The sequence below is a fragment of the Podarcis gaigeae genome (genome assembly GCF_964106915.1).
Source record: "Podarcis gaigeae genome assembly, chromosome: 1".
Classification (NCBI taxonomy): domain Eukaryota; kingdom Metazoa; phylum Chordata; class Lepidosauria; order Squamata; family Lacertidae; genus Podarcis; species Podarcis gaigeae.
Genome location: NC_139678.1, coordinates 114,678,890 through 114,701,545, shown reverse-complemented (window position 1 = coordinate 114,701,545; position 22,656 = coordinate 114,678,890). Strand labels below are relative to the sequence as shown.

At 43.1% G+C, this 22,656-nt stretch overlaps 2 protein-coding genes across 10 annotated transcripts in view; both read right to left on the bottom strand.

The window, feature by feature from the left end:
- Positions 1–6,656: 6,656 nt before the first annotated feature.
- On the bottom strand, positions 6,657–9,404 carry IFT70B (intraflagellar transport 70B). Its single transcript, XM_083708557.1, has one exon. It carries the CDS (start codon positions 9,086–9,088, stop codon positions 7,082–7,084), a length of 2,007 nt encoding a protein of 668 aa, XP_083564683.1. The 5' UTR covers positions 9,089–9,404; the 3' UTR covers positions 6,657–7,081.
- Positions 9,405–14,610: 5,206 nt separating this feature from the next.
- The window catches only part of PDE11A (phosphodiesterase 11A), a 154,768-nt gene continuing 146,722 nt past the window's right edge, over positions 14,611–22,656 (bottom strand). For 8 of the 9 annotated variants that reach the window (XM_083706738.1, XM_083706743.1, XM_083706747.1 and 5 more), the window contains one exon: positions 18,428–19,814. In XM_083706738.1, the coding sequence (XP_083562864.1) occupies positions 19,638–19,814 (177 nt within the window). In that variant the 3' untranslated portion in view covers positions 18,428–19,637. Of the gene's footprint in view, positions 16,239–18,427; positions 19,815–22,656 lie in introns of those variants that run through there. The other variant, XM_083706742.1, reaches the window with a different exon arrangement.

Below are 22,656 nucleotides of genomic sequence, written 5' to 3'. Positions count from 1 at the left end.
GCTGCGTCATTTGATATGTTCACCTACAACTTAACACTGATAATAGCTCATTCTCTCATTAATTGTGCTGTTTTAAATAAGCGTTTTATATTTGACTTTCTTGAGTAACGTTTTCTTTTGAAATGTCTAAGGTAATATCCTGGCTGCATTAAATGTGCACTCTGTAGCTGACCTCTATTGTAATGTTTTATTTTGAAATCTTTAATGCAACGTTTTAGTTTCCTATTATGTTGCTTTGAATGCGTACCATTTTTCTAGAAAAAGAGGTGCCAGAACTTGCAATGAGCACCTCCCTCATTCTCTTAGGATGGCAATGGTGCCTACCTGAGAGGTGCCAGGGCTGAAAAAAAGCCCTGTGTATACTTTATATTTGACTTTCTCCATTAATGTTTTGTTCTGGACTGTTTTATTTGATGCTTTAAAATCTGCTTTGAGATTTTTTGCTTAAAACACAAAGCAGCATAGAAATGAAATTATTATTATTAAGGAGGCCGCTATCTGCTGTGATGGGAAAACAGGAAGAGGGAAAGAATGTGTTGTTTTGTGTATCCTTTCGTAAACTGGGGACGAAACCATGCTTCATATATTTGCTGCTACTATAAAGACTTTTAAGTGTAAAGATTTCACAGGAGGGAAGTTGTTACTTTTGGCCAGAGGCATTCCTTGTTTTTGATACATTCAACCCCGTAGGGCTGACCCTCCCTCACATGTATATAACCAATATATCTTCCCGCTCCAAGGTTTTCAAAGGCAGCTGAGAAAGGAGGCATTGCGCCATCAGGAAACTTATCCACATCTGATCTTGGCAGTAACTCCTCCTGCCTGCTGTCACTTCTTCAGCTGGGTGGGGAAGGATTGTAAATGACTGAAGGGAGAAAAGATAACAAAGGAAGCGAAAGAGGAGGAGGAGGGAGAAGACAGATCTTTGATGTCTTATCTTCCTGCGCACACTGTGACATTGAAAAAACAACAACCCACCTGCCACAACAGGGTCACACCATTTCTGTTCATAGGCCCGATTCCTGTTCAGAAGGGCAGCTTGAAGTCTGGCATAATTGTCACTGGTTTCCCATGTCAGAACAGGCTACCTGGTGATTAGTTTTTTATATGTGATCTTCAACTTGAAAAGATACATTAGACCCTCCTCTGTTTTTTTGAAGGAGCCAGCCCATCTATAAAAACAGATATTATAGTTACTCACAGTTTCTTATCCAATGAACGCTGGTTGCATTCACGCTGCAGTTTATCCTGTCTTCTGGATGTTTCCTCAACTGTTGTTCTGACACATAATATTTGTGAGCTGTCACGCGATGTAAAAAGCCTCTTCTGGGAAACTAATGCAATACAGCTTAGGTTTAGCGCTCATTTCTGTGTTATTTTATCCCCCTCCACCTAGAAAATTGTGGGAGTTTTGCATGGCAATTTTCCCGCCTTTTTCGCAGGTTCATGCCACAGCTGTCAGGAGGCATATCCCTGCCTATTTCAAAGCTTGTGCCTTTTTTCTTTCTTTCTTTCTTTTGCCTGACAAGAAAGCATGCTGGTATTCCACACAGAAAGTCATGCCCAAAGGGTAAAACCTAGAAGAAATGTGGAATGTAGAGGGAGAGGAACGGCATGTGTGACAGACAGGTACCCAAAACATGGCGGCGTAGTGGTCAAGATGTGACGGAACAGGCTTGTAAAGTATGAAAGGAATGTTAGGAAATGGGACAGAAGCACCAGCCTTACAATCACTTGAGCTAATGCAGGAAACCCTACGTGTCAATACCAGCTTTAGTGCACCAAACCTGACATACTGAAGAAGGGCAAAAAAAAATTTAACTAAGAGGCATGCATGAAACTGCGATGGTTTTTAAGGTTCACTTCCTGCCTGCCCCAAAAGAGAAGCATTATGTCGTCGTCTTCTTTCGCGACCACTCGTAGCCGAGTAAGATTGTCTTCCATAAACATGGTTTTAAAAATGAGTCCATAAGTGACAGTGGAGGCCAATTCTGGATCCATATATCCTTCCACAGTGGGGATATAGGTTTCTGGGAGGGAGTTGATAATGGCGAGGGTTGGCCAAGTGTGCCTTCCTCTTAGCGCCTCCCTTTCGTCCAGAGTTTGAGCGTCTTCAAAGCCCATGACACCTTTGGTAAAAGCTGTTCTCCGATTGGAGTGCTCACAGGCCAGTGTTTCCCAGTTGTCAGTGTTTAGTCTATATTTATTGAGATTTGCCTTGAGAGTCTTTGAACCTCTTTTGCTGATCACCAGCATTATGCTTACCATTTTAAAGTTTGGAATAGAGTAGTTACTTTGGAAGACGATAATCGGGCATCCGCACAACATGACCAGTCCAACGAAGTTGATGTTGAAGAATCATTGCTTTGACACTGGTGATCTTTGCTTCTTCCAGTACACTGGCATTAGTTCGCCTGTGTATATATGTATTGTCTATATGTGTGCTTGTGGTGCTGCAACAGAGACAGGTATAGAAGGGCATGAGGTGCATTGTTGGGGGGCAGAAATTGGGAGGGAAATTGATTTTGGAAGCAGGAAATTATTAAAAATGGAACAGTGTAAACCTGCCCCCCCCGGCCAAACTCTGTCTTGTATACCTTCTGTGGCCTTGAGCAAGTCACTTGTCTCTATCTAGTATGGTATGCTATTCTACGGAATAGGTAAAGGTACCCCTGACCATTAGGTCCAGTCGTGGACAACTCTGGGGTTGCAGTGCTCATCTCGCTTTACTGGCCGAGGCAGCCGGCGTTTGTCCGCAGACAGCTTCCGGGTCATGTGGCCAGCATGGCGAACCATAGCAGCGCACGGAAACGCCGTTTACCTTCCCACCGGAGCAGTACCTATTTATCTTCTTGCACTTTGACGTGCTTTTGAACTCCTGGGTAGGCAGGAGCTGGGACCAAACAACGGGAGCTCACCCCATTGCGGGGATTCAAACCACTGACCTTCTCATCAACAAGCCCTAGGCTCTGTGGTTTAGACCACAGCGCCACCCGTGTCCCTCATTCTAAGGAATACACGGGGTCAAAGGTGTCCTTCTGGTCTTATTCTGATGTCCACCATACCTCTGACCTCCCTGACCAGAGTGGGTGACACTTACAGCTAGGGCTGGGCGACATCTGGTTTTCAACATCACAATATTTCACCAGCTAAGCATTGTGATATAGTGATATATTGTGATGTCCAAAATAAGGATGGAGCTATGTAGAAGCATTGGCTGGCTTCACAGTTTCCCCAAGGGTGATTTTTTGCATAGCAACCCCCCCCCCCCCGTTTTATTTTAATTTCATGATTTGCGATATATGTATTGCCAGGTCAGAAATTATGAAACCGGTATCACGATATGAACCTTTAAACCGATTTTCGGCGGTATGTTGCCCAGCCCTACTCACAGTTCACACTCAAAAATCCAAGTTGGTGACCCCGGGTCCAACAGTATCTAGTCAGATACCTTTGTTTGTCTCTCCCTTCTGGGATTCAGAGGCAAAATACCTCTGGTCCTTAAACTATTGTGGCTAATCTCTATTGATAGAACATCTGCCATAAATCTGCCTAATTCATTTATAAAGCAATCTAAGCTACTGCTTCTTGTGCCAGCAAATTCCATAGTTTAAGTACTTTCCCTTGTTTGTCCTTAACACACGATCAGCCAAATTCATTGAATGATTCAAGCCACATTCACCAAGTTTCAATTGGTGGGGATGGGGGAAATTCAGCTATCCACTCTTTTTAATATACAATAGAGTTCAGAGGGCACAATGGAGGCACGGTGTGCTGTTCCCCTTCATAGCTTACAATAATATTTGTGGCTTTGTTGATCCTTATGTTAAAGTAACGGACAGGAGCTTGACATTCCAAGAGGTGATGCTGGCCATGGAATCTTAAAGGCCAATTCTGAAGGTGAAAATGGGCAGAGCACATAAACACTGCCACGTAGTCAGCCATGAATAAAATCATAAAGAACTCTTCAGCCTCCTTTGCATTGCTTAGAGGGCACTCAACATTTGAACTCAAGCAAATATGCATGGGGATCTGGTTTTAAATGTCCACTGACTTTTACAGAAAATGCACAGTGAACATTAAACAAAGCCCTGCTATTGTTGCCCACAGCCTTTACTCCATTCTCTATAATGTGGGGTGACTTTTAAAAACTTTTTGTAAAGGTCACACTGTTTATACCGAACAATATATAGTACAATTCTCCCTGTAAATTAGAAACATGCTCTACTGCTTGCTGCTCTGCTCCATGAAGGTGAACGAGGTTTGAAATCGTAGACCCTTCCTGATGTGCAAGCAATTGTGGGAAGCAATTTAATATAGGGTGGCAGCAACCAGTACCGCATGCTGACTCTAATCACGTGGATCACCACCAGTCTTGCTAGGCTGTCATCATGTGATGAGCCCAGAATTAGCACACTTCCCAAGCAGTTGTAGCTGATAATGCTCCATGCCACCATATGACTGACATCTACAAAGGGCTGACTCTCTCTGCATGATTATGGAGTCATCAGGGGGGATGTTTTCCAGTGTGACAATGGGGTCAGTGGTTTTCACCCATACAGATAGAGCTTGGCGGCTGTTGCTCCTAAGTCATCTTGGAATGAGCTACAGAAGGCCATTCCATACTTTACTAGCAGCAAAATGGGAGCTTCATTACCATGCCATCACTCCCAATAACGTTTGAGGGAAAGTGATCCCTTGGGTGTGATTGACAGTGCAGTTACTTCACATCCCTGCTTTGCTGGCCCTGTCCATACATCAGCTTCTGTTCAAAGTTGCAGGGAGCAATGTGGGAGATGGCATGCTATATCTGCTTCCATGCCTCTGCTGGTACAGTACCAGAACCGAGAGAGGTTTTGCTTCAAATATTTTATGATTTCAAACCTCTGTATCATTAGATTTCGAAAATGTGCCCCAAGTGTATGTGCATTAAAAAAACCTCCAATCACAGTAAATTTAAAGCAGGTCTTCTACATTGACACACACTCTCGTTTGTTTTTATATGTATTTTTTCTACCTGCATATACCGTATTTTTCGCTCTATAACACGCACCAGACCATAACACGCACATAGTTTTTAGAGGAGGAAAACAAGAAGAAATTCTAAACGAAATAGTGGATATATTTTTGTGGTTCATGCTGTGGCCACAGACATGTGATCTGACAGTGAGTTTGGAGTAGCCCAATGCAAAAATCCTGAGGATCCATGTGGATCCATGCTTTGTAACCACAGAGGAGGGAAGGAAGGGGAACCATGGATCCTCTGCTCACGACTGCAGCAGATCCCCCCCGCCACCCGCAGGCATTCGCTCCATAACACGCACAGACATTTCCCCTTACTTTCTAGGAGGAAAAAAGTGAGTGTTGTGGTGCAAAAAATACAGTAAATTTTAACAGAGAGGCAGTGTTACTTTACTCTTTTGACTTCTGAAAGGTGGTATACATTGTATCCTACCATTGGATACATATTACAATACTCAAATTTACTTGCTAGTTTGGTTTCTTTTTTAAAGACATATTTTCAATCTGCACTACTCTGGTTATATAGCAAATAACTCTTCACTGAAATGTATTTTTAATACACCATTGTGTCTTTCTAGTATACTATAGGGATTTACCACACTTAAATACCCACATGTTCACTTCTCTGCCAGAACCTGCCATTGTTCAGTGGCGCATCACATTTATGAATTTGAGGCCTTTTCTTGTATTAACGGGGGCTCAGTGCCAAAATGGCATGGTGAGGAAATAAGATATCCTCTGATGCATACCTGAGGCCTCTCACAAATGCACAAGCATGCAATTTATCCACTTCAAAACTGGAGATCACAATAGGAGTTTCCATGCAACTACACTGCTCCCACACCATGCCATTTCAATATCCCAACACCCTGCCAATGACCGTGGCCTAAATTATATACAGATCCTGAGACAAAAACATAGCTAAGGCTTTAAACTCACATGTGGGGAATATTTGGTCATTCTATGCTTTGGTTCTACAGATGTTGCTGAACTTACAACTCCAATCATCCCTGGCCATAGTTACTGGGGTTGATGCAACATCTGGAAGGCCAAAGGTCTTCCACACCTGCTTCCCTGTCTGAAAAAGGGTGGTCAGCAGTAGTGATGTTGTACCACTAGGTGGCTGTTTCTAAGAGGCAAGTGAGGAAGCTAAGGCACTGGACAACACACACTGCACTGCAGAAGGCATCAATAACAAACAAGTAGCACCATCCTGGGTAGAGAGACAACTGCACAGGCAAGGCATCAGCAACTAGGGCCCAGCCTGCAGAGGCCACAACAGTTTCCCAGCACAGCAAACTATAGCATGAAACCCCCAGGTTCCATCTTCTCCACCACATAACCAATTACCTAGGGCCCCTTCCACACAGACTGCTTGTTCCAAGAATTGGTCTCCCTTGTAAAGTTTCTAGATAATGGAGGATCTTGAGTTGCTGCATTCTAGCTTCCTGTTCATAAGGTCTCATGACAACAAATGGTGAGGAAGAAACATAATATGTATACTAAATCTTTACCTTTGTCATTTATTTCCCTGAAGAAAACTGGCCACCAAACTATTTGGTCTGTTGGATAAAATATGCGAACATAGGTCTTACCAACTCATCCCTTGTTCATTCCAAAGTAATAAGACAACATTTGGATAGCACAACTTTCTACTTTATTTTGCAAACCTCACTCTATTTACTTTTGTTATATTCTTAAAATATATATCTGTAATACAATGTCTTAAAAGGAAAAATAGTAATTAAAAAATGAACAAGTGGAGCCCAATATTTCAGGGTTCTTTAAGACTCTAGTTCAAACTAGTGTCAAGCTAGTTCAATATTTCCTGCCGAGTTTGATAGGTATAAGTATGCTCCAATATTGAACAAACAGCCTCTGAGGGTCTTACCAGTTTTGTATTAATTTGATATAAAAAGCCCATTTCCATTTCAAACGCTACAACAGACTAAATCGTAAAAACAAGAAAATGAAATATATGTATGTAGTATTTTGAATGGCCCCAGCACCTCACTGTTTTTCTGCTCCCTGGCCATTTTGTATAGGAATGTCAGAGCAGTTACTTATTCCACCCGGTAACTTCATACATCAGTGCCCTCAGCTGCCTAGCTTCATAGGTAACAGTGTTCTTCCCTGTGTGCATTTTCTCTTCCTCAAGAGGTTGTTCAATAACAGCTGGGATATTTCGGCCATACACTTCACAGTGCTCGAGGAACTGGACACATTCTTGAATGACACTGTCACGTACCATGATCACATGCTTGCACATATTTTCCAACAATGACAGGAAACACCTTTTGGCATAATACCAAGTGTCTGTACCCAGCTTTTTATTGTAAGGCTCCAAACTCTTAATTACCCTTGAGATGCCAAAGTCAAAATTCCCTTTGGCACAGTAAAGTGTCCCAATGACTAGGTTGACAATGCAGAGGTGATAGATCTTTTTATCGGGCTCGTGGTAAGAGAGCTGCTCTTCTTCCTTTTCAATCTTCCTCATCAGCTCCTCTGCCTCTTCATTTTGACTAGTCATGATGTAGGAAACACACAGGTTAGCCAGCACAATGGCACTGACCTGAAGGATGTTATCATAGTGCTTCTTTACAATAGGCTCATAGAAACCAATGGCCTCTTTGTATTTGTTTTCTTGCATGAACAATACATGAGCCACATTAAGTTTCCACACTTCATGATCTTTGCAGAAGTCCACTGACTTGTGGAACATCTTCTCCAGCATGGGATAGTTCTCCATGTCCCAATAAATCTTGGCTTGAGCCATAAAGACAGGGACATATCTCTCCAGTGTCTCATCATATTCATTAACTGCCTTCCTTAGAGCTTCATCATCACGATTTTTCCTCGATTCCTGCACCTCCTTGGTCAGCTTTCTCAGCTGCTCAGTCAGAGCCCCTGCCAACTCATCAAGCTTATGGAACGCCTCCTCAGGGGCAGTTTGGCAAGTGATCATGGCATCCAAGAAGTTGTACAGATAGGGTGTGAGAAGCTTATAGGTCAGGTGAGCGTTCTCAGCCAGCACATCTGCAGCCAGGTCATAGTACTGATACTTGCAGTAGAGAAGGAGCAGGTTCCCAAAAGTTTCCGGCGGGCAGGGGTTCTGCTGCAGAAGGAACTGCAGCTTCTCGAAGCCTTCAGTGGGCCGCCGGTCCATGTTCATCAGGGCTTGGTTGTGCAAGGTGACCGGGTCCAGCTCCTCCTCAGCCCGGGGCGGCATGTCCGTGAGCGCCTCTTGCGCCGCCTGCAAGTTGCACAGTTGGTACTCGATGGCCGCCTTGAGGTTGAAGGCCTCGACCAGGGCTGTGCGGTGCAGGAGCAGCGTGTTGCCCACACTGCGGACATCCAGGCCCTCGGTGTTGGTCCCCACGCTCAGCTCCGGGTGCTGCTGCATGCCGCGCTCGATGATATCTGCAATGTGCTTCAGGGCTGGGGCATACTGCTTGGCGGCGTAGCAGCACAGCGCCATGTTGTAGGAGAGCTCGGGGCAGTAGCCCAGCACCTGCATGGCGGACGCGAACTTGCTGCAAGCCTCCTCATGCTGCCCTTCCCGGTACAGCAGGCAGCCCATGTTCACCTCGGCGTCGGGCAGCTCCGAGGGGTCTTCGGCGGCCGCGGGGCTGCCTTCCGTGGCGGCTGCCAGCTGCAGCTCCACCAGGGCCTTGGCGCTGGACAGGTCGCCCTGGGCATAGTGCGTGGCGGCCTGGAGGCGCAAGGCCCGGCTCTGGAAGGCCGGCACGTCGAGCAGAGGGAGCGTGGCGCGCAGGGACTCGGCGTAGAGGCCGGCCTTGTAGAGCGCCTGCGCGTGGTACAGCCGGTACTCGTGCAGCTCCGGGTGCAGCGCCCCGAGCTGCTCGTAGCACTCGGCCGCCGCCGCGAAGTCCTGCAGCTGGTAGTAGCAGTAGCCCAGCAGGGAAAGCCCTGCCCGGGAGCGGCAGCTCCTCTGAAGCTCGCTGCTGAGGATCCCCACCGCCTCCGAGAAGCGCCCGGCCCGGATCAGGCCGTAAATCGCAGCCGTGAACTCCCCGTCCGCTATGGGAGCCACCACCGAGGCCATCCCTCTCGAACAGGCCGCACGCAGGGAAGCGTTACCTAGGCAACGCGCCGCTGTCGGAAGCGGAAGCGCGTCGGCCAACGGGCGTCGGTTTCTGTGGCAACGGCTCTGGAGGAGTCAGAACCGCCAGGAAGAAACGGCCTTCCCTTGCGCCCTCGGGTATTCACATTTTTGTTCTCAATTGTTCTTAATTTCCCGCCTCAGCGACGTGAGGCGATATGTTTTGAAACAAGCAAACAAAATTCCCTAAAAGGGGGGGACGTAAATTGCGAGCGGCGTGGACTTCGTCTCCCAGAATCGTAAGTGACGAGCATTCTGGGATATGTAGTTCCTTTCCGGAGAGGCGTTGGGAAAGAGGGGGCTCTTTTCTGGGTCACGTGACGCTGGCATAGTGGGGCTCGCCCGCCCGCTCTGTTTTGCTTTTTGGCTGTCTGGCGGGCGGGCTTGAGCATTGCGGCTGCGGGCTTTTTGAGTTTGATGCAAAGGAGGACAGGGCTCGGTGGGAAGGTTTAGCTTGAAGGGTCGGACAGTTCCTTCGTTTGTCTGTTGGATTGTCTGCGTGCTTGTACAGTAGTTATTTACGCCATGACTGCCTGTCCTTTGAGCGCTAAAAGGGGCAGATGGAAATAAAATTGGCGTATAATTGGGTGGGTCGGCTGAGAGACTGTGGCTTATGAGAAACCTCTAATGTAAGCTGCTGTTAATATCCCGCAGAATGGCTGGGCAGGGCATGGGTAGGAATGCTGGGACTCCGTGAGAGGCTTACAAGCACCCTGCAGTATAGTCCAGTGTTAATTGCCATCCATATTGCATGTTGAGATGGGTGTCACAACCACCTCCCTATGTTAAAGGTAAAGGGACCCCTGACCATTAGGTCCAGTCGTGGCTGACTCTGGGGTTGCGGCGCTCATCTTGCTCTATAGGCCGAGGGAGCCGGTGTACAGCTTCCAGGTCATGTGGCCAGCATGACTAAGCCGCTTCTGGCGAACCAGAGCAGCACGCGGAAACACCGTTTACCTTCCCACCGGAGCGGTACCTATTTATCTACTTGCACTTTGACGTGCTTTCGAACTGCTAGGTTGGCAGGAGCAGGGACTGAGCAACGGGAGCTCACCCCATCACGGGGATTCGAACCGCAGACCTTCTGATCAGCAAGTCCTAGGCTCTGTTGTTTAACCCACAGTGCCACCCATGTCCTTTACCCCCCTATGTTAGCAACGCCCCATTTCAGATGGGGACCAGAGCTGGCAGACAGATGCTCATTAACAGCTCTCCAGTGAAGCTTTTAGAAACGGTCACCTACTTTATTTTCGCTGGTGAAATGAGCTTCATCCATCCTTTTACATTGCAAACCAATGTTCTACTGTTTTAAACTCCTAATTTGCTCACAAACACCCATTGCCTGCGCATGTGGTCACTTTTTGCTGGCTTCTAGCAAAAGATACCCCATACCTCCAGATGACAGAGAGAAATCTCATCAAATTACCACCACCTCTTTCATTCCCCAACTATTAAGCTGAATCCAGGTGTCTTGTGTTCCCTTCCTTCTGTGCAAATGCATCCTGCTTTTTACTACCTCAAGAGATATTGAAGATCTGAAATCAATGTATAAACCAGTGTGTGTGTTACTTACTGTAGTTCTACAGTTCTATATGAGTGACAGAAGTTGTGCCTATTCACATTCCCTCTAACACAACAGCTAAAAAGTACAGGGGCTTGTTCTTCCTTTGTATTTGATCACCCATTGAGATAGTAGTGTGAGGTAAAAGAGGCAGGGAGAGAAGAGATCAGGAGGGAGCTAAAGCATGAGTAGAATAATAAATTGTAGAGTTGGAAGGGACCTCAAGGGTCATCTAGTCCAACGCCCTGCAATGCAGGAATGTAAAATTTTGAAAGAAAAGGGCTGATAAGCAAAGGATCTTCCGTTAGAGTCCACTAATCTTTTACCTTTTCAAAATGTTTATCCAAACAAGTTTTACAATCTGGTTATAGTACCAATATGCCACTACTCTGTTTAGCAATAATATGCTCCTTATCCATTGGAGGACTACCATGGCTTAGTTTCTTACTCTTTGAGGCACACACAGTCATAGCACAAGAAGTCCATGCAACAATAAGCAGCCTTTTTGGGAACCGAATACTTCCATATCATCCTTGTTTTGCTTCATGGAACATTATGCTTCTCAGCCTAATAGCTGAAGTCACTAAAATATTAATACAAGCCCCTTTCAAACCTTTGCTTTCAAACCTTTATTACTATTTCTTTTTTTTAAAAAAAGCCACTCTTTAGGTGTTTTTAAAGTTAAAGGTTTGGAAATCGACATCATGCAATTAAGCATTATTTTTGGTACAAAACACACATAAAGAGGTGCATTCATGTGTGCACTTAGGGTGTATGTGACTCTTACATAAATATGTAGAGGACTGCACAGTAAGGCACCTTATCCCATGAGGAAAACCACATAGCTATGATCACAAATGGCAGCACTTACTTTTGTTTTAACATTTTAGACATTAGAGTCAGCATTGCAAGTTCTTTCCATGCAGTATTCTTCCTGATCTGCAGGCTGAAGAAAGCATTCCGCATAGACAGATGGTCATTTTCAAATGAAATGAAAACACAAATCACAAACCAGAGTTGGCATGGCCATTTCCTCTAATTTTCACTGTCCAACTTCATTCACTTTTGATAGGACCTTAGGGAATAGAAGCTGGTAGGCAGCACTTTTAGTAGGGTCTTTTAATTAATGCTGTAATTTGGTTAAGCAATAAACGTAATGCAGTGTTATAAAAAGCCACGGAATTAACCCTTCATGGGATTTTACTCAAGTTGCTCAAGAGCGTTGTGAACAGCCTAGGAAAAAATGTAAGGCTAAGGGAAATCAATCCTGATAAAAATTTAGGCTTCTGGCTTCCAAAGGTGGTGAATAAAAATGCACATCATGTAAAATCTGTAATTTGGGCAGTTCCCTAACATTATTGTACTCAAGAATTCATTAAAAAAATTGCCCTTCTCTATAGTAATGTGGTGGAGGGGCACCACTTGTAGCAAAGAAGTGTGTACTTTTAACTCCCTGCGCCTGTTGATTTTCAGGGGTAAGTGGTGGGTGGGAGAAGGATGAGCCGTTTCCTGTCTGATGCTTCTCTTTTGGTAGATCAATTGGAAAAGCAAATATGAACTCACAGGCGTGGTGCCTAAAAAATATTACAGTTTCCCTTCAAAGGAAAGTTCAAATTGACCCCATTCTGCCACACATCATCACAAGGAAAAGAAGCCAAGAAGCATGCAAGTTGCATGAGTGAGATTTTTCTACATGCCCGGAATCTTGCAAATATTGGAAGAAGATGCAGTCTGAGCATGCACTTATGGTACCTGGCAGAAAGATCATTTGAAGATAGTAGGACATTCACAGGGTTATTCATCTGTAGAACAGAGGCCACAAGAACCATGGCACAGATCTGATACCATTCACACACCCATGAAAATTTCGTATTTTTAAAAAAAGGAAAGGAAATGTGAACACTAAAGCTGTCTTCTCTTTTTATGTCACTGAATAACCACTAAAAGTAAGCTGTGAACCCTAATTTTAAAAAAATGTGAGGCATCCATTTAGTGATTTATTCTTTTATTTAGTGAGATAAAACAAACTGAGTTACCCATTTCAAAAACATGCTGTTATAAAAGTTGAATTGGAGTTGTTGGATGAGCTAAGGCAAACCAATGGAGTGAGCTGTAGTAAAGAGGCAGAAATAAATAGACATATATAATCGTACAAACGCAAATTCCACAGAATATGCATGTTTATGGTACACATGATTCATTTGTGGGGTTTTTTTAAAACCTTAATTAAAATATGCTCTCATATACAGACATATTGACAGGCAGTCTGTAACAGTATCTCTCACACCGCTGACTGGTGAAACTCTTAACATGCCCATAACCTCAAACATCAAAATTAGAAAATGTTAAAAAAATTATTCTTTAAAAAATGATCAACATGAGATATTCACACATAAAAGCAAGACATATCTAGTACATAATAAACAATCCCATAGTAACCCCAAGCCCCTCTTTATTATATTTAGTTTGTATCGGGGTGGTAAACCTGTGGTCCTCCGTATGTTGTGACTACAACTCCTGTCATAAGAACATTAGAAGAGCCTGATGCATCAAGCCAATGACCAAACTAGTTGAGCATCTTCTCACAGCCACCTGGGGGAAACCCACAAGCAGGATTTGAGCACAAGAGCACACTCTCTCCTGTGGTTTCCAGCAACTGGTAATTAAGAAGCATTACTGCCTCCAGTGCATTGGCCATGCATGGTGGCTGGGGCTCATGAGAACTGTGGTCCACCCACATCTGGAGGACCATAGGTTCTCCATCCCTGAATTTTGTATTATTTTGGTTTGAATCCTTTTCACCTTACAGAAACATGCCAATTAATTTTTCAGGTTGAAACTGAGGCAGGGATAGAATGGGAAGAGGACCAGCTCTTCTTCCTTGATTGCATTCTCATACTCTGGCAGTCCCTCTCTTTCTTTCTCTTGTTCATGTATGAGCTGGTATGGCATAGTTGAAGGCATGCAGGACCGTAGAGCCTTGGGCTCAAATTTGGACTTGGCTAATGTAAGCTCTCTTACTAAGTTAGGACCAGTAACAGTCTCCAACCCTAACTTGCCTAATAGTGTTCTGAAGGATACCATTATTTTTTTTATAACTCCATGTATTGTGCCTTGATGTTCTTGGGTGGGCAGGAATTGCTACAAATGTGATTGTTAAAATAATGCCGAATTGGTATATTGGTCAAATGCCAAATAAACAATTACATGCACACAACATATAGGATGTGTTTTGTTTTATCATGGCACAGATAGCATTATTACTATGTACTGTATCTGGTTTGAATAAACTACTGATTTTGACATCCTGTAAGTTTATTTTCACATCAGATACTATTGGCTTCAGTTCTTTTAAAATGTAAATAGTAGAGTTGGAGGGGACCCCAAGGGCCATCTAGTCCAAGCTCCTGCAATGCAGGAATCTCAACTAAAGCATCCATGGCAGATGGTAATCCAACCTCTGCTTTAAAACCTCCAGTGAAGGAGTCTACCACCTTCTGAGAGTCTGTTCCACAGTTGAACATCTCTTACCATCAAAAAGTTCCACCTGATCTCCTTTCTTGTAAATAGAAGCATAATGTATGGTGAGTAATATTTTAATGGGAAAATTCTGCTAATTATGGAAGTGGATAAATTGATTACTATCTGTGTTCAGTGCGCAAGCTAGTTAGTGGGATAGTATTCCTTTCCTTTTTCCAACAATGACAAGTTACTTCTGTTCATATGAACAATCCCACATTATATTTTTCATGGCTTTTCTAACTGACTTGAACAGTGTCAGAATTAATATTTACAAGCAGCAGCAAATAAAATACGCTTCATGAGTGACATTACCTCTCTCTGCGCTCATTTAGAGGATGGGGAGAACCTACACTTTTGTGAAAACTGTTTTTTTCTATTTCCCCCACAACTACATGTATTTGGAAGCTACTGTACACTCTTGTAATCAGAAAATACAACTGTTAGATCAATGCTATTGTACATTTTATCTAATACACTTACTATGCAGGTTTGTCTATTTACCTCTTGGTGTCTAGAATTATAGAATAATACAAGATGGGAATCTGATTGCTAGATCTAAATTTAAAAACTGGGGCTCACTACTTAATATGTTTTGACTATCTGGCAAGCACTAGGCAAGTACAACCACTTCCAAATCCAACAAGTAACTCGGGTACTCAAAATATTACAGTATAGAATTGTAATGATTCCCAGCTTCCAAGAAGTTGCTTCAGTATGTAGGAATGGCCTGGTTCACACCTAACACTAAATCATAGTTGTTTAGCTGGAATATAGTTTGTTTGAATGTGTGAACCCAGCCCACCAAACTAACTAGGAAAGCCATTGTTTCTTGTCTGCTTGTGAACCATTGTTTAACTAGGGTTTGCCATAATCTCTGAACCCAGCAGCTTTGCTTAAGCATGTTTTGTTTGTCCATCTTACCAGCGATACTTGTTAAGCAACAAAAGCACAGGGCAAGAGCAGCTGGAAAATAAACCCTTGGCTTATCTGCTTGTCTGTGAGATGATTCATGGTTTGTTGAACCATTGGTTAAACCACTGTTTAGCATCATGTATGAATGCAGCCAACGCCAAATTAGTCAGGAGAGGGGAAGGGAGTTGAAGGGAAGGGGTGAATCAGAACCACAGCATTAGTCAGCAGATTCTGAATTTTGATCCACAATAGAAAAGATACCAAAAGACATCGGAAATAGATGGAGGCAATTACAAATAGCTGTGTGATGGATGGTTGACATTGTTAGGGCTTCGAATGTATGTCAGCTTGCAGTGGTTTTGCATTCCTGTCACTGCCACTGCTGTTGCCATGGGCAACAATGTGCTGAAGCCAATAAAAAGGAGAGGAAATGAGGGAACACTCAACCTTGGAAGAAGCTGTAGGTTATGTGCTATAAATTATGTCACACTTAGCAATATGCTGTATCAAAATTCAGGAAAGCTTTATGCAGCTGCCAGGACCAAGTCAATCACAGTGTCTGTTTTTGCCATAAAGCACATATTATATAAATAAGCCTTATGTGGTTTAAAGCATGCCGTCCCAGTTCTTTATTTATTATTGGGGAAGAAAAGGGGAGGGGAGGTAGTGGAGAGGTAACAAAAACAAGTTCAAACAGTGCAAGTATTCATCTCTGTAGCAAGTAACATGGATTCCCCCATTCCCTGTCTGCTCTTTGGCAAAAGAATTTAGCTGTTTTGCATTTTTGTTAAAATAACATTGTTCATTTCGTTCTTCAAACATTACTACAAACAGAAAATAATATTAAGGTTTGAAGATCATCTGGTAATATAAACAGATTTTCAAAAATTCTTTTGTGAACTTTGTGCTATACAGGAGGTGGCAAATCTTTGCTCCTCCCTCCAGTCTTAAATCTGTGTCCGCAGCATAATAATTCAGGATTCATTCCCACTGATGTTTCTGCAGTGCAATTCATCTACAATGTTTGCAGGCCCTTCAAAAGTGGATGAACATAGCACCTTGTTTTCTTAAGTCAGGTGGTATTAAGATTCTGAAATCCTAATATAAGAAGTATGTTTAATACTGATTGGCATGCATTCAGAAGACACTACAAAAATTTTTTTTCCTTCCAGTAGCACCTTAAAGACCAACTAAGTTAGTTCTTGGTATGAGCTTTCGTGTGCATGCACACTTCTTCAGATACACACTTCTTCAGAAGTGTGCATGCACACAAAAGCTCATACCAAGAACTAACTTAGTTGGTCTTTAAGGTGCTACTGGAAGGGGAAAAAAATTTGTTTTGACTATGGCAGACCAACACGGCTACCTATCTGTAATTCAGAAGACACTGACAGAGAACAAGCAGTACGTTTCATATGTCTGCATTTGATGCTTACTGTATTTAGTGACAATTTGAAACCAACATACCTATATAATACAGCCAACAAGCTCTATCTGCATTCACACAAAACCCTATGCAGCTGCACAATATAGCCGTGAATGTTTCTGCTGTATTCTGCATTAGAAGAGGGTGAACACTCTTCCTTTCACCCAGGACATCACTGTAAAAAAAAACCACCTCCAACAAGTGCTTATATGCAACTACTGTGACATCAGGGAAACTGCCTTGGTACATTTCCCTTTGATTTGCTGGACTTACATATAACTATTCCCCCCGCTAAATTATTATTATTTCTATGATTGCCCAAACCCCAGCTTCAAGGATGAACGGAATGTGGAGGTGTCAGAGAGAAGGGAAAGGGGCGGGTGAAAGAAGAATACTGTGTAACATGACTAAACCATTGAAGGTTTATACATTAGTAAATATCCTAGAAAGACGGGGGGGGGGGACGACTTAAGAGTTGGGCAGTTGCATGTCATGAGGCTAAAAAGCTGTCCTACCTGCACTATAGGGGTATGGTACAAGAAGAGAGAAAAGAAGTGGGATACCTGAGCCCTGTATAGGCCATACTGTTTTCTCCATCTGATCCAGCAGCTGTTCCAAGTTATTACAGGCTCCTTCACATAAGTAGCCCTTTCCTTTCTCCCACATAACCAAATGGTCGATATTCACTCCTATGGGTAAGAAGAATGCTGCAGCTGGGGACACTTGCAGTTAGGGCAATTCCTCCCACCTTTTCTACACTGGCTGGGCTGGCCCTCAATAAGAGCAAGTGCAGTACGTCTTAGTGCATAGAACACACAAAGATGCACGGCTCCCTGCCATGTAGGGAGAGTTCAAGCTGAGTAGGGCTGTGGATGTTTCAAGGCTGGGGGGTGGGGGAGCTTTCCCCTGCTGTGCTATATAGCTCTAGAGAGGGCTGACAGCCTCCAAACCTGAGCATTTACTATTATGCATGGGCACAGGAAAAAGGATTCTCATTCCTTTGCTCTTCTGAAACATATAGTGTGGGGGTGGATGGGTGTTTAACTTCGTGGTGCCCCCCAATCTCTTCCTTCAGGATGCTTACTGTTAAGAAGATTGAAATGGGGAGCAGAAAGAGAGGTCATTTCTCTGTTGTCTGCCGATTCCCATTTCTTTTTTTCTTTTTTCTTTTTTGTTCTGTGTTCAGCTGGCACTTGTGTCTCAGCAGCTGTGGTGGCCAAAGACTTAATTAACAGCCTGACAGTCTACCTGTGCATTTTCATTTCTGCTTCCCCCACTCTCCTCTCCATCCCCCATTCTGGAAATCCTGGAAACAGGTTCTTGTCAAGTGGTTTGGTTCCTTCCAAACCCCCCTCCCCCTTTTACAAAAATCTATACTTCTGAGTACTTAAGACAGTGCCATGTGTACTACCACCCTGGGAGGGTGATAAAAACAGAAAGTACAGGCAGCCACCATTCTGTAGGAAAATCCCAGGTTGCCGTCAGTAATCCTGTCTATTCAGAGGTCCAAGCTGGCATGCTAAGAATGTGAGTTGTGTGGCTTTGTATGCAGCGTGTAAGATGCAGAGGTAAAGCTACCTGGTCTCTTCAGTGAACACCCAGCTCACATAATTAAGAGCTGGGGTCTGGTCGTTTGGTGAAGCAGTTGCACGACACATTCACCATGTGGTGAGCATTGCTTGCTGGTACATCCATGTACATCAACATGTGTAACTGGTTGTATGAAATGAACCTGAACATACCATGTAATTCGAATGCTAACTAGGGAAGAGGATGTGATTCAGCAGCAGCAATGCCATTCCAGCAGTACTGAAATTTTGCTAAATATGATGTGCTTAAATAAAAGAGCATTCATTTCCAGTGCAGGCAACTCCACTGATATATTTCGGTATTAAACATAATTCACACTGATTTCACACAATACGCAAAACGTTCACTGTATCCTCAGTACATGCAATTTTTGACTTGATTTCTGTTGGCTGCAATAATGGATTAGGCCAACATGTTATTGTTAAAAAAACTAAAAACTAAAACCAACCTGGACAGAAAAAAGCAGAGGTAGTCATTGCTCCATTTGTGACATACTCCAGTGTCATACCAATCTTTAACAGTAATAGTCAAAGTTAATGTGATTCAGAAAATATACCAGAAAGCCATGTTCATACCCTATAGTGCAAATTCTCTACCAGAAGGCAACAGATTTCATTTTTATTATGCAATTTTCATGAAATACCATTGGTTTTTTCCTTAGGGCGCAAAGCAGCTTTAAAAATGTTTAAAACAAAATTCTAAAGGAACCCAAATTACCATGCAGAATTTTTACCTTTATAGAAGCTTCTGCCCGCAGAACAATTCAAATTGCATTGCTAGTACGAAAGTCTTAAGGAAGCCAAAACAGGTTGGTGTTTTTGAATGTAATGAAGTTCATATCTCCTCTTCGATAGAGCAAAGACAGGCAGTTCTAAAAACCCTGATCAATCATTTGAAGCTTTGTTGTAAAAAAAGCACACACAACCAAAAACCCCTTCTGTAGAATAAATACAATGCAGGCTTCTCTGAACATTCAAGCACAATAAAAAGGATAACTATGAGAAGTGCAGGTAATAACTGGTTCATATCAGTAAATGCTGAATTAGTGCAAACCCAAGTTATTATTACAAACTATTCTCTCCCGCCGCCCCCCCCCGAGCCCCTTGCAGATGCCTCAGTCATTTTTACAAAATTTCAGCCATGCTCTCTCTTAATTAAACTAAGCTGTAACCTTCATTTACGCCAGTGCTTTATGACCATGTTTGCCATCTTTCAAAATGTCAGCTTGAAATAAGCTGACCGAATACAGGCTGCACCAAGCTGCTCATGTCGCTGCAGATACCAACAGAATTGCAGATCCTCCCTTCAGACCAAGTGAAATTCCAGGAGAAAAAAGGCCTAAACCAGCCAGGTTGTTTTCATTTGAATTAAGCATGTTCGTGACAAAGCATTTGTTTTGTTTGTTTTAAAATGACGCAACTAAGCTTTAAACAAGCCTTTCAGACACTTCCTATCCTAGCAGCAGGAAAACATGTGCAGACTTAATTTATGACCCCCCGAGACATGGCAAAGGTAGAAGAAGAGGACGGCGAGGACGTGGTGGTGGTACTGGTTGCCTGGGAATGCAGTCTTTTTTGGTGCAGCTCCTCCCACCTATTTCTATTGGCCACCACCGAATCCATCATAGGCTTCAGTTTCCCGTTCACTTTCACCAAAGCCTGGGAGAAAGCAGAAGAATAGGAGTCACAAATCACTGGGTTAATAGATGCTCATTTCAGTCCACTGAAAATACAGAATCTTTGCTCAGTTCAGTATTCCCTGGAGCTCTGTGAGATAGGTTTGCTTCTGGAACATTTTATGAGACATGGCATCTTTTTGCTGATATGTACTATTCTAGAATAGGGACGCGGGTGGCGCTGTGGGTTAAACCACAGAGCCTAGGACTTGCCGATCAGAAGGTCGCGGTTCAAATCCCCGTGACGGGGTGAGCTCCCGTTGCTTGGTCCCTGCTCCTGCCAACCTAGCAGTTCGAAAGCACGTCAAAGTGCAAGTAGATAAATAGGTACCTCTCCGGCAGGAAGGTAAACGGCGTTTCCATGCGCTGCTTGGGTCCACCAGAAGCGGCTTAGTCATGCTGGCCACATGACCCAGAAGCTGTACGCCAGCTCCCTTGGCCAATAAAGCGAGATGAGCGCCGCAACTCAGTCGGTCACGACTGGACCTAATGGTCAGAGGTCCCTTTACCTATACTATTCTAGAATACAACTTTTAATGCAGGAGCAGGGAATCTCTGGCCCTACAAATGTTGTTGGTCTCCCAATTCCCATTCCCTTTAGTCACATCGCCAAAGGCCAAGGATGATGGGATTTGGACTCCAGCACCATAAGGAGGACCACAGATTCCTCACTTCTGGTTTAGCAAGCCTGGGTCCACAAAGTAAAATGTAACCACACACACATCCCTACATCCAGACAAGCAACAGACATTATCTCAGTTCAAGCACTAGAGGTGGATGAAGATGTGGCCTGAGGAGGGGCCCAAGGGTTGTAAAGAGTAGCCTGACTGCATTCTTCTGCTGGTCCTGAAGTTCTCCACTTCTACTCTATGGGATCCTTGGAAGAAAAGGGGACTGCTAATGTGCTCTTCTGGAAAGCAAGTTAAAATCATGCAAGTAAAGTAAACCACCTTGAGCACAAATGTATCTGAGGAAAAAGCATGCATACATTCATAAACTGATTATGACCATGCCTTCTATCATTCATACATATAGAACATTTTTATGTATATTAAAAGAGCCTAGCAACTCAGGTGTGTTCAGATTAGCTAACAAGGATGAGGGCACTTGCCAGCCTCAAATGCTCTTCCTTATTGCCTTAGGGTTATTAAAATTGAGTAAAATAAATTGAAGGGGATATTTCCATGGTCTTTGATTTTTCAGTCATAAGTAAAGTATAGGCAATTAATTCTATAGAATAGTGATAAAATATATAGTGTAATTAAAAAATACCATCGTTTGTTATGCACATTAATCAGGTGACATTTGGACTAGAAAAACTCTGAAGGCTAGATTTTATGTATAGGGTATAAAATGCCTTTCTTCAGAGGCTGCTTTGATATTTAAGCCCTATTTGTACATTTTAATACACTTTGGCTTTGGGACACAGATTCACTCTTTTAATTAAACAGACTACTATAATTCCTATGGAAATTAGCCTTTTAAAAATAATTCAGCCACCAAAGCATTACTCTCAGACTTTCTGGATACAAAGTACACTATTTGGATTTTATATCTGCCTGAGATGTAATTAAAAACTCATTTGATTACTATATATTTTGGCTCTCTTTTACTTATTAAATCCTTGTAATCAATTTTCTTTTATGAAGCTTCTGGGAAATTATCTCAAAAGCAACACATTTCTCTTCCCTCCCTGCAGATTCCTTGAACATTTACTAAATAACTTTCTTAGCACCTGTCCGTATCTGAATCAATCCGCCAATTTATTCCTGAGCTGCTCAGATCTTTTGGCTTCAGTACAACTGAGACTCTGTACCTTCAGCTCTTTGTTCTATGTACTGTGTGCCATTTTGTTGAATGCCAGTTGCTTAGTGCTGGCTTTGTGCAGACTGTTTCTCTCTTAATTCGTTCCCTTAAGGATTCTGATAGTTCAAAGTTGTTACCCAACTCCTACTCTAACAAAAATGTAACAAGTTTGAGTTTGGCTTGGTCTCCAAAATCTAACCGTTGCTGGATGATACTGGAGAAGTAAAGTCATACTGAGGATCTTTTACGCAGACAGTGAACAACTACCATTGGAAAATAAATATTTTTCCTGACTGTAGCCGGTAACCATCACATGTAAATATCAGGGCAAGTCATTACAGGTAATGTAGTTTTTGTACAAAAGCACGTGTGGAAGAGAAAACGGGGGAATTTCATTGTAATATTCATACTTTATATTTGGTTGGTAGTTCATTAAAAAAAATTCACGGGCGAAACTTCCTTTGATATTATGAATGGTTATAGCTCTTCAATAAAATGGAACCATTGTGGGCTGGTTCACACTATGCATTTAAAAGCAGTCTGGATGTCTATTGGGTATGGACTCATGTGGACCAATGTGAAGCATGAACTGGGGACATGATACAGTCATGCAGTCTTTAGGGTCATGAATCAGAAACGTATTTGGGAAGCTACTCTTGGAAGGAGGATCCTGAGGAAGCTAATACAGCCCAAGGTTCATGAGTACCTCATTCCTGGGCCATCTCAGGAAGCATAAGGCGACAAAAATGGTATGGTGAATCAGGCCAAAGCTGCACCTGGTCCACCATTCTGATCCTAAGGTATATGCTTCTGGAGAGCCCACAAGCAGGGCAAGGAGTCAACAGCTCTCCCAGGAACCTGTGTTATACTGAATCAGCTCATAGGTTCATCTAGCTTAGTACTGTCTTCATACAGTGACAGCGAGTGGCTTACCAGAGTTTCAGACATCAGCTTTCCCAGCCCTGCCTGTAGAATCCAGGGGTTTAAATGGGAACCTTTTACATACAAATCATGTGCTC